General features: G+C 32.1%; 1 protein-coding gene across 6 annotated transcripts in view; it reads left to right on the top strand.

Moving 5' to 3' along the window:
• Positions 1-13,254, top strand: part of chchd3a (coiled-coil-helix-coiled-coil-helix domain containing 3a) — a 113,586-nt gene that overhangs the window by 28,093 nt on the left and 72,239 nt on the right. For 4 of the 6 annotated variants that reach the window (NM_001309796.1, NM_214804.2, XM_009300263.4 and 1 more), the window contains exon 4: positions 7,194-7,374. In NM_001309796.1, coding sequence (NP_001296725.1) covers positions 7,194-7,374 — 181 coding nt within the window. Of the gene's footprint in view, positions 1-7,193; positions 7,393-13,254 lie in introns of all 6 variants that reach the window. The other 2 variants (XM_073945917.1, XM_073945916.1) reach the window with 1 other exon arrangement.

The raw sequence follows: 13,254 nt of genomic DNA, 5'->3' as shown, positions 1-13,254 counted from the left end.
TTTGCTTTTTATTCTTTTAGCTCTTTGTTTATTTTACTTAGTTTGTTTGCTATTTAGCTTACTATTTAATGTGTTTTGACACATTTAGTTTGGCATTTATTTGTTTCTTTTTATTTAGCCATATTTTCTTTATATTTTGTTCTTAATCCAATTCATTTGTTTATTTGTTTGTTTGTTTATTTGTTTGTTTAGGGAATTTTATTTGAGCAATTTTGTAAACCATTTGTTTGTTTGTTTATTTATTTATTTATTTTATTTTTTAGCCAGATTTTAAACTCTGTAGCTATTTATTTTCTTTATTTATTCCTCAATTTTTCTAATTTCCAGTTTTAGCAAAAGCTTTTCATATCTGTTGAAAATGATCTAACAAAGATTGTAATTTCACGAAAAAAAAAAAAAAAAAAAAACACAAGTTCTAGCATTGTATCCGTCAGCCAAAAGCTCCACCACTGCCCAAGACAAATTATGTAATCAAAGTGTTTGTTTTCATTTCATCAATGTCACTGTGTGACTTAATTACCATTTGCTTTATTTATTCCCCTGGTTTCTCCTCCAACATCAGGATTGGATTTTCATATCTTTTAAAAATGATCTAACCAAAAAAAGAAAAAAAAGTCGGCAGCCAAAAGCTCCAACACTACAACATTTGTTTTGATCTGTTTATTTAACTGTTTAGCCATTTATTTATAAATGAATTTAGCCATTTAGCTTTTTATTGATTTAGCTCTTGTTTATTTTAGTTAGTTTGTTTGCTATTTAACTTGCTATTTAATGTGTTTTGACACATTTAGTTTGGCATTTCTTTGGTTATTTATAAATTTATCTATTTATTTAGTCATATTTTCTTTATATTTTGTTCCTAATACAATTAGTTTTTTGTTTGTTCGTTCAGTGAATTTTATTTTAGCGATTTTGTTGAAGCAATTTTGTAAACTATTTATTTATTTATTTTATAGCCAGATTTTAAACATCCGTAGCCATTTATTTTCTTTATTTATTCCTCTCATATGTCTGTTGAAAGTGATCTAATAAAGATCGTAATTTCACACAAAAAAACCAACACAAAAAAACAAGTTCTAGCACTGAATCCATCAGCCAAAAGCTCCACCACTGCCCAAGACAAATTATGTAATTAAAGCTACAGGCATGCGGCTTTGCGTTTATTCATTATTTGACAATTACAACATCAGTCTTTTAGTCTTTTCCTCGGGGAGCAAATCCCCCCCACAGAAGTGAGAGCCGTAAAGGAACAGCCGTTCCACGGGCATCATGAAATATTCAAAGGCTGCATTCTTGCACATTATTTTGCCTCATTAATAATGCATGACGGTTTTAAATGCTGTCGCAGAGGGAAACATTCTATAACTTTTGCACAGGCGTGTCAGAATGCGTTTTGTCTGGAATAAGTGGTGAGTTGAATTACCGGAGAGGGCAAGCAGATGGTGGGACAGCAGAGGTGTAGTGAGATCAACTCCTACAGGTGTACAGAGGTGCACGACTTGATGACAAATGGTATCTTTTGTGAAATCAGAAACCTTGGAAAAATTGCCAGGCTTTTTGCTTTTCATAAATTGCTTGATTTGTTTTGTTTATTTTGTATTAATTGAACCTTAATATTAATATTAATACATTAATATTGTAATATTTAATTTTGTGTAATTTGCTAATTTTGTGTTTATTTTTTTGGGTACTACAAAATCTATTTTATATTTTATTGTTATTTTTATTACTTAGTACTTGTTTTGTATGTTAATATACTTAATGTATATCGTTTTGTGTTTAAAAAATGTTCATTTTATTTCATTTCGTTTTGCTTTCTGTTTTGTTTTGGATTTTTTGTTCTGCGTTTCATGTTGTGTTTTGTTTTGTTTATATTTTTTGTTTCATTTTGCGTTCCGTTTCAGTTTGCATTCCATTTTGTTCCGTTTTGTGCTTTCTGTTTTTATTTGTGTTTAGTTTTTTTTGTCTCATTTTGCATTTCATTTTGTTCCGTTTTGTTTGGTTTCATGTTTTTTGTTTCATTTCATGTTTCGTGTTTAGTTTTTTGTTTTGTTTTAATTTCCATTCAGTTTACTTTTTATATTTCATTTTGTTCTGTTTTGTTTTGTGTTTTTTATTTCGTTTTGTGTTTTCTGTTTTGTTTCGTAATTAGTTTCTGTTTCGTTTTTCATTTAGTTTAGTTTTGCATTTTGTTTTGTTTTTGTTTGTTTTTTTTCTTTTCTTTTTTGTTTCGTTGCGTGTTATCTGTTTTGTTTTGTGTTTCGATTTCTTTTGGCCTTCATTTTGCGTTCAGTTTTGATTTGTGTTTTTTGTTTTATTTCATGTTTTTTTGTTTAGTTTCATGTTTGGTTTTGTTTTGACATTTCATTTAGCTTTACATTTTACAAATATTGTTTGTGTAGTTGTGTAGGAGATGACAAATTGTAGCAGTTGCTGTTAAACAAAAGCCAGCATCAAAGCAAACGGTTGACATTCTCATCTGTATTGAGATGAAATTATTATTATTATTTTTTTGCTTATTGATACTGACTGACTGAATAACCGAATAACGTCAAATAGCCATACGACTCTGAAGATAACTCGGGTACTTTTTGGCTGACATTATCAAATAATACTTTATTTATAATGATTGACAGGGTGAAATAGGTTTTTGAAATATAGCTTGAATTATTTAGAAACTTTTTGGTTTGCCGTTATTTGATTTTAAGGTCACGGTCTCTTCTGAATGCTCTTTTTCATTGGAAGTTGCTCTGTATATTTAAAAGCTTGAACACGTTTTTTCTAAGTCCCTTAATCCAAACTAAATACTGTCTCTGGGTCATGAAGTAGTATTGCAATAGCAAGGTTGTCTGTGTATTAATTATAGATTTAGAAGTAAATGTTGTTATTATTTTGGCATTGTGGTCATATGTGTTTTTTTGTTGTAGTTGAGATGAACATAATGGGTTTTGAGTGGCCTGAGTTTTTGCCCTGCAAATGACACCATTGTGCTCACTTGACGCTTTTGGCCTATTTTTAGTTGTGGAAGATGGAGTAAACACGAGGGAAGTAATGATGGATGTGTTGTGCTGATATGTGTCCAGTTCAGTAGACTGAGACTGGACATGGCTGGAGTCGCTCACACTTTTCTCAGGAGAGGAAAATGCTCAATGATGTGTGGATTCAGAAACACAGGAACACAACAGGATGACACCAAATATTAATTTTTCTATCTTTTCTTGTTCTTGTTTGGTTATAAGTAAAAGTGTCCACCCAAAACTAGCAGTGAATCAGAAGTCAGAGTTTGCATTTGCTTTATGGCATATTCCAGGACTTTTGGGGACACTTTGACAACACGATAGATGCAAAATGCTACATTACTGTTTTATGATCATTATTATTTGTGTTTAATTTTTATGTATTTTAAAGGATTTAAAAAAGTGTTTGTTGGATATGTTATAAACAATAATAAAGCATGCAGTGCTTTGAAAATAAATATTTATATCCATTTCTCAGTGAAAATGGGTAATATACTGTATATTGGTGCATTTGAACAAAACAGATTTCTTAAACATATCTATTTATTAAAATAATATTTTAGTAACAGAACATCTTTAGAAATGGAAAGATAATACATTTAAATTCAAGCAAATTATTGCATCAAAAAATTACAAGCTACAACATTTCAGTAAAATTAAGTATATATTTTTTGTTTCTCTTGATTTTTGCTATTTTTGAAAATTTTATGTAATATATTTCCTTAACATAAATTTGGGCATGATGGACTAAACTAATGTATATAGTATATATAATGTATATAGAAATATAATGTTGTAAAGCACCCTACAGAAAATATCCATTTAAATGAGAGATTTGTGGGGGGTGTACTCATATATGCTAAGCACTTTACAAGAATATAATATAAGTATAGATTTTTATTTTTATATTGTATTTTAATTTGTATTTTATACTAGGATATATTATTGTCAATTGGAAATTATTCTATTCCTATTTAAACATTTAGTAAGTAATTTTTATTGCTTTTTCATATTATTATAAAATATTTATTATTATAGAAAATCATTAGTTTATGTTTAATATTTTTTTGTAAAATTCATTAAAAATTGTAAAAAGTGTGTGTAGATGTGTATATATACTGTACGTGTGTGTATATATTTAAAATATATAATACATATTTTTTATTAATATTTTTATTTTTATTGTATTCATTTGTAAGGTAATAATGGGGAAAATGCATTGACCAATAAATAACATATGTGTTATGTAATATTTATTATTTAATATGTATTATGTAATTTGTATTCATATCAGTTTTTTATTGTTTTTGTACATTGCAATCATGTTTATGTATATTGATGGAAAATTGCAAAAAAGTATATATATTTAGCTATGTTTAGACATCTTGGTAGTATTATTTAAAAAAATACATTGACCATATGAAATAAACAGATTATATATGTAAGACAATGCAAGGCAAGTTTATTTATATAGCACATTTCATACACAGTGGCAATTCAAAGTGCTTTACATGAACAGGAATAAAAGAGACGCGTATAAAAAAATAATTATATACAAACAGATTAAAATGTGTTAAAACAGGTTAGAAAAGAATGAAAAAGAAAAGAAAGACATAATAGTGCGATCTGTTGGACGTAGCACAGTGCTCATTTAGTAAAGGCACAGCTAAACAGATGTGTTTTGAGTCTGGATTTTAATATGCCGAATAATGTTGGAGCACATCTGATCATTTCCGGAAGCTGACTCCAGAGGCAAAGGGCAAAGTAGCTGAAGGCCGATTCACCCTGCCTTGACTAAACCCTTGGAATTTCAAGTTTATATGATCCTATTGATCTGAGGGATCTATTAGTTTTGTATTATGTATGTAGTTTGTAGTTGATAGTAAAACTTTGTAGTTTGGTCTTTTGAGACATTTACTGACAAATGAGTTTTCCATCCATCTTCAAGCATTCAAAAAACAGAACAAAAAAAAACCTTGTTTCATAGTATTTTTGTGAATTGTTTTATACTCTATTTGTGGAAGCTTTTCTTTTTTTATTGTTGCAAATGTACCCATTGGGTTGCCTCAGTATTGGTTTGTTGTTGTTTTTTTCTCCAACTTTTGTGAAACTTGCAGCACATCTTTGGAAATCTTACACGCTTGTTTGTATTTGTTTCAGTAGCGCTATAATTATACCCTCCCTTACTGGCCCTTTTTGACTTCTTTGGGTTCTTGTTTAACGTGGCTGCTGTTTGACTGGAAACACAGCATCGCAGATTACAGTTTGTGTCTTGCCTGAGTTTACTTTTCAAATCAAACCTCCTGCTTGATGCAGCAGCCGGGGGTTGCTAGGCAACTGTGAGAGCTGGGTGACAGCTCATAAAGTCTCTCAACATTCTGGCACCAAATTCCAGGATTATCATGAAACATCAAAGAATTATTACCTTCACACACCTATTAGACAACTTCAAATGAGGCAACATAGTCAAAACCATGCTTGATTTATGAAAGCTTTGAGGCTGGTACCCTTTGGTCTTTCATTTTTAAAAATTTTTTAAACCTTATTTCTCCCAAACTACAAGTGTTTGCTATGTGTGGCCTGCCACATAAAAATGAATAACTTTTGTAATCTTATTTTTGAGATATTTTAAGTTTAAAATATTTTATTGTATCCTGAAATCCATAGAAATATGCAGCGTTGTTTGATGTTTAATTACCATAGACTGTAAGAAGTATGGATGTAGTCTCTGTGACGTCACATTACAATTCGAGACGGTGCTCGTTGCAGAGCCATTTGAGCAGAGTTGAGCTCCAGCGAGGGGGAGCATGAGCTCTCGCTCCTCCTCCTATAAGCTGTTTTAATGCGTACACCAACCCCACCCCTAACCCTACCCCCAGTGACATCACTCGTAGAAGAAGTGCAAGAAAGGAGGAGCGAAAGCTCAAGCTCCCCCTCGCTGGAGCTCAGCTCTGCCCAAATGGCTCTGCAGTGAGCACCACTTGAACAATTCACATACCATAGAGCAGTGTTTCTCAACCAGGAGGACCACCAGCAATGCAGGTTTGGGTGTCTCCTTTTGTCTGGCACACTCATTACAGCTCTTTCAGTCTCTTTTAGTGATCTAAAACAGGTGTTTGGTTAAGAAAAAAAAATGTGCAAAGCTAGTGGTCCCCCAAGAGCGTGGTTGGGAAACACTGCTATAGAGAATTTGATTGTCGGCCTTTTTGGTGTAAGTGGGAAACTGCAAGTTTTTATCTTCTAATAATAAATAACTTTTAAGACTAACATTTTGATACTAACTCACACAAAAGAAGCTAATTTTGATTTCAGGGGCACTCATCTAGAGAGGGAAAAAAAAACACAAGCATGCCAGTGCGCTGTTAAACGCGCTAATTTATTTAAAAAGTTAAACATTAATATGAATATTAACTAATTAAAGTGAAATAATGACATGTAGCCTTCAATTTCTTCTTAATTAAATTACCGACATAGTCTTCAGTGCATGATTATTAGATACAATGCATTAATAGTGAGTGCTCTCTGGGTTTGACTGCGATGCAGGCCTGTAATTAAAATTAGCTGTGTGCCTTTTTCTTTTTTCACAGCTCTAATGCTGTTCATTTTTGATTGTAGAATGCTTATTAAAGCTCTCCAAATGATCCAGCCAAGAACATAGAGTACTGTTTTTTTGTTGTCAATATTGTTGTATAATGTATTGTTAGAACCAAAATAGACAAGGGCAGGTCTATTAGGCTGCATTTACACAACAAGCTTAATTATTTGACATATTTTTGTTTTGTTTTGTCCTGCATTATCATAATATTCTGTGTTTGAATTCATACCTCATAAAGATGAAATTTCGAGCACAATTATTTTCCAGCCATCATTTAAAAGCAGACTTTTAAAATTAAAACTGAATTATTAATTATTGATATAAGAAATTCCAAAAAATATATAATAGTGATAAATACACAAATAATAGTTTTATATAAATAAATGTAAAAATATAAATTTATCAATGCAACTAAAGTGGTAAATTTGCTTTGATTGTACTAGTACTTTAATTAATTAATTAATTTATTTATTTATTTAATTATTTACAAAGTGATATAAATTGTGCAATTATTTTATAAAAACAAAGTCGTTTAAATTGTGTCTGATGTTTTCTGTATTTTTGTGCTGCTTCATTCTTAGGCTGGAAAAGGAAAAGTCTCAGGCTCACGCTAAGGCTCAGGCAGAAGCTCAAGCCCAGGTAAAAGATGAGGTGAGCAGGATCCTCGCGTTAGAGAAATCTGGTGCAGAGGAGACCATCCAGAAGGCCATCCTGAGAGAAAGAGTCTCTGCTGAAGATGAAAGACTACAAGCTCAGATATATGTGAGTAAAAGAGCAAATGTAAAATTGCATGACTGTGTTTAGTGGAGATCAAAATTAGAGAACCACATGCAGATTCCGGCATTTTGAGGTCACTTCATGAGCCTTTTTTTAGGAGCATTTTTACTCTTCACAGGGGTTGTTGGTTTTACAGTCATCCAAATCCAGAAGGTTTGTATTTTTCTCTTATGACCCACATGAAAATTTATTTACCTGCTGTTTTTCAACACCAAGGTCGTGTGGTGATGTAATTGCCTTCGGAGCACGATTAATGTTAATTTGCATTAGAAATGTGTTTATTAAAAATGGACACTACAACACCAATGTGCTATAAATGTAGTGTCTGTGTACTGTTTATGTTTAGTAGCTGTCAAAATCTGACATTGTTTTAGTTTTTAGTTTTAATCCAATTGGCTGTTGCCATGGTGATCATGCCAGCATTGATGCCAATGCCTCATGTAAATCTAGCATAAGTTTGATTAGAGTTAGAGTTAAATTCTGCAAGAATGCGGATCTCACAAGCCACTTTTCACTGGGAAGCTATGCCTTTTTTTTTCTTTTACAGATGTCCACATGGGAAACAATTGACACCCAGATAGGGCTTTAGTCCTGTTTGAAGTTACCCTAACAGAAGAAAATTATCAGTATTTTTAACACATTTCTTTAAATAGTAAGAAAAATGTATTTACACAGCACATTAAACGTAGCAAAGTTATTAAAATTGCTTAGCCATGTAAAAGATTAATAAAAAAGCAAGATAATGCTAATAAAATAATCTATTGTAAAGCACATAAAAAACTAAATTAGGTATTTGAAAAATGAAAACTGATCAAAATCAGTAAACACTTTTTTTTTCAGACGGAAATAATTTAGAAGTTATATTCTTTTCTTAAATTAGTTTTGCTTCTGTTTTTTGAATTAGATTTAGTTTCCTTTTTCTGAGCCAAAGATATACCAACTTCTCGTTCTCCTAGGGCTTTTATACTATGACCACCAAACTACTTAACTTAACTTATTGACTTAACAATGCACAAATCTTTGACACATCATAACTTTGAAATAGAAATTCTTAGAAACATGTGATCTTCCAAAATTGAAGAGGCTGCCAAGCTGTGTACATCAACACACTAAACTGGGGTGTAAGTTGTACCCCTGGGGTGCAAGACTGCCCCAAATTTGCCTATTGACTTACAATGGTGAAGACACTTCCATTTAAAACATTTAAGGACTTCAAATCGCATTGACTTAACATTGGACCAAACTCCTCCTTACTGGCTTTTTACCTTCAACACCCCCTCTTTTCACCATCCAAACACCTTGCTACCTTCACCCACCAGGTCTTCATCTTTATGAAGCCACCTCCCCCTACCAACTCTTCACAATCACCACTCATTGATTCCAATGCCCTCCTGCCAACTGCCTTTGAGTCTCAGCGCAGTTACGTTGGCTTTCACAAACCAACATCAATGTTCATCAATGAACTTTAGGCCTATTTAATATATGTATAAAGCCTATTAAAAATGTGCCCCAAATGTACGAGCAAATTCTAAAAAACATTATACTCAAATAAAAATGTCTGTAGCTATTGAGCTGTGTGGTTTATCTTCACAAATCCACTCTCATTTAAATGTAGACATTTGATAGTTTGTTACCCAAGAGTAGACTATTTTAATAGCATGGTAGACCCGCAACTAAAATTCTTTCCAATTTTAAAGCATGCAAATCCCATGCTTTTAGAAATAAATCAAGTGTTTTTTAATTGTTCTCTAATTTTTATCACTTTATGTCAGTGTTGTGAAAATCTAAGCATGTATGCTTATTCACACTGCACAGAAATCTGCTTTCCAAATCTTTAGGACTGTACCACAAGTGATGAAATTTGATCAGTTTGTTTCAGACACTGAATTCAATATCAGGTCCATTTACATTGGTTGCTATAGTAATGACTTAGGTGCCAAGAGACATAAGAGAGTAATAATCCTTGTAGAAAAACCATGACATGGACATTTGAATCATGCACAGCTGTGTGAAGCTATAGGAACATAATACTATGTTTTGAATGTGAAACACTTGGAAAATCAATCAAATTTTACATTCAAGCTTTTGGAAGATGCTTGTATGTGAGAACACTTTCATTGAATAGAATATAAATTAGCTATGCATTTTCTTTGAATCAAATGCATGGCCTTGCAGTTTTTAGCACACAATACTCTACTGTTTGAACTAAAGCAAGACAAAGCTGTTCACTTTACTAGCAAATAAACAGATTTGAGTCAGCTATGCCCAACAAAATTTCATTTTTGCTGCTTGCCTGAACAAAGCCTCAGAGTAATTCGCCATTCAAGGTAGACCTCGGTGTTTTAAATAATGTTGCCTCTCAGGAAGCCATTTAATGTAAATTTAGCTTGGCACCGGTTCCCACCCTGGCACTGAGAGCAATGTGTTTTAAGAGCATGTTTGCTTTATTTTACACTGCATTGAAAATCAAGCAGCCTTTTGAAAGTTCTGTTTTCCCAGAGTATAAACATCATATCACATTGCACTAAATTATGGATGATAACATTTAGAAATCCTCAAGGAATGTCAGGAAGTATTTTTACTTGATTTCCAGTACATGATTTTTCTTTAGTTTACAAAAGTGGTTTTCAACTTTGTTGACTCCAAGGATTCCTATTTTTTGAGACAATACGTGTGTAACACAAGGAGTCGGGTGACAATGAAGGTGAGGATCCACATGCAGTTTATTTGCAAGATTAGTTAGGCAGGCAATGGTCAAAACAGGGGCAAACAGATGTATACAGAGAATTCCAGAAACGTGGTGACCAGGTGGCAAGGAAACAAGCGGCAAGGAATCAAAACGATAAAACAAGGCAAAACTACTACGTAGTGCCACATGATAACAGGACTCAGCAAAGTGTGTGGGCATGTAAGCTGTATAAATAGTCCAGGTAATAATTCAATGATGTGTGTCTGTGTGTCTGTGTATGTGTGTAATCAGGGAAAACCGGGACGTGTGTGGGAGGTGCATGACAGCATATGTAGTCCATTTGGTGGCAGATTTGTAGTTCTCCAGCGATCCGCTGTAGCTAGATTGCTGGTGACTGTGACATTGTGAAGCTTTCTTTATAATATTTCTGTTTTAATGACAAATCTACTCATTTAAATCTATAAGTAGCAATGTTGGAAATTAATTAAATACAATATTTAGGTACAAATAAAATCACTGCATTCCGTAAGTCCAAGCTCTACATTGTTTACACGCTATATTATCAATGTTTTTTATTTATTTATTTATTTTTTTGATTTATGGGTAAAACTTTATAATAACTACACACCATGAATCATCACTTTAAGTCCTCACTAGGTTACAAACTGCATGAATTTGAGTTAATAAAGCATTTATTAAAATACAAAGTATTAATTTATGCCTGAATAATAAGATGCATGTTAATTGAAATAGTTTATTAAATATTTAAATGATCTTAACACAACCAACAACTGCTTTTACATAACTGGTTTGTAAATAATGCAATGTTTAATATAGTTATAAAAAATAAATCATTAACAAAGTATGAAACAACAATCACATTATGCATGTGCTTATTTACAAAAAATACAGCATTTGTAGATGTATTTATAAACTGCATACTAACATTTATCAATGTAGAGTTAATGCTTTACAAATAATGAATAAACTATTTGCTAATGCCAAATAAATTATTCATAGTGTGTAGCTATTTTAAAGTGGTACTGATTTAGGTCTAATTATTTTCTTTCATAATACTTTTTTTTTTTTTTTTTTTTTTACAAATAGCCATTTCTTAGCAATTTCTAGTCAATAAAATATTTTAGAAACTGACATACTGGGAAAAATAGAAGTATGAAAGATTGATTACTTTTTTATATGAAAGTGAAGGAAAGTAATTTAACTAGTCTGAAAACATTTTAGAGTATGCTATTTTGATGTTCTTCTGTTAGTTAGTGCTTTTGTCCTTTTTCTGTTATTCATGCATTTTACAATTAAAAGATTTGTTGAGGCATGAGTGTAGTTCACATTTATAAAACCTTTCATTTTACTTAACCTTTTGAAAAGTGCCCCCACTCTGAGCCCAATCCATGAAAATCAAGTACTTGAACTCAAATGGCTGTTTTTCCTGTACCATGTGGAGTACGAGCACAGTTTTTTAATCATTTGAACAAGAGTTTGAAGACATTCTGAGCTTTAGTTTTATACTTTCAAATCTTACAATTAAAAATGACTTTTGCTGCTTGTTTAAACTTCTTATTTAAAATGAATTGAAACAACATAATTCTTAAAGGTTCAGCATGTAAGTTTGACACCCAGTGGATGAAGTAGGTATTGCATTCATAGACCAAAACAAATTCAAGCGCAGGTTGCCAGATTGACAACACCAACCAGAGCGAGCCATCGAGCCTAAACGCTGATTTAAGACTAATTTAAAGTGCGCTTTAAATAAAAGCAATGACACGCAATAGAAGGAACATTTTCATTTTAAAAGGAGTTTTTGTCCTAACCAACATCTGGAATTTATATTTTAGAAACAGTTTCTATTTCAGCAGAACAACAGAAAACTTGTGCTTTATCCGGTGTTAAATGCTAATAATGTGACTTTGAATGGCACTTTACATGACATTTATTGCCATACTACTGAAATACTGATAGTTCATCTTAGATCTTAAAAATAAAATAAACCGTTTAAAAATGGAACTTTATAACTGTGAAATAATGCAAACAAACATATATCAGTAATTCAGCATCTACATTTAATATTGTTAATGAGGTTTAGTATGTACTAATTAGATTATAAACTTTACCATTTTGTGAGTGAGTTCATACATATTCTGTGTTTCTGAATGGCTGTATATAAATTTCTGTCGTGTTGCGTCCGGTGCGAAGCAAATCTCAGTGCAAAATGTGTAGCTAGGAAACAGGGTTACAATGTAACCTGCTCACCTAATGTTTTTGTTCATAATATTTATATTATTTGATAATTTATAACTTAATGTGGAACTCTGAATCTGCTTCTCATTTTGCCGACTGTCCTCCGGAGGTCGCATTTTGGTCACTGATGCATCCTTTGAGAGCCTTTCTGACTGAATGAATGAAACAAGCGTTTTCATTCAAAAAAAGTTTTCCAACGAGGCAACCTGGGTTGCTGAAATATAATTGGCTAAACTGGCATTAAGCAGGTTAAAAGAACCAAAACAAAGACAGCGTTCCAGCATGTAACTCACATTTTCAAAGCAGAATAACTGACTGTAGGATTGTTTTTCATATAGACAAGAATGTTCATTTAGCATGTTTCTTTAATATATCTGCAAGCATATATTCTATTTTATGCTTTATAAGAGTGAAAAGCTTACATACAGCACCTTTAAGTTTTTGGGGGGGGCAATTTAATTGTTTTATGTTCAATCCATTTAAATTTGTAAAATCAATTAAGTTAAATTAATCAATTTTTGTTCGGAAAACATGAAGAAATTGTGCATTTTTAAGAGTAAGTTATAAAAGAATGTTGGATGTGATTTTTATAATCAGATGCTGCTGAAAATACAGTATATAAAGACAGCAAAGTGTCACACATGCACATAGAAAGTGTATACTGTATACATCTTTCTTAATAAGCTTTACATATTTCTTTCATCCTGTGTGGATCCAAAAGGAACACCAGTGTACACACACGTACTAGTGTAAGGTAATTTTATTTGCAGGCGGCTAAATTGCCCTTGTAAACACATTGTAAGACGAGGGCCCCCTCCATTGGTTTTGACAGGGCACAGATTATTTGAGCATGAAGTAAAAAAAGAGGTTCCCTGGAGAACTGGAGCTGTTTACAAACGTATGGTATTGATTACATAGCT

Source organism: Danio rerio, chromosome 4, assembly GCF_049306965.1.
Source record: "Danio rerio strain Tuebingen ecotype United States chromosome 4, GRCz12tu, whole genome shotgun sequence".
NCBI classification, from domain to species: domain Eukaryota; kingdom Metazoa; phylum Chordata; class Actinopteri; order Cypriniformes; family Danionidae; genus Danio; species Danio rerio.
Note: the sequence above shows the minus strand (reverse complement) of the source record. Positions and strands in the feature narration are given on the sequence as shown.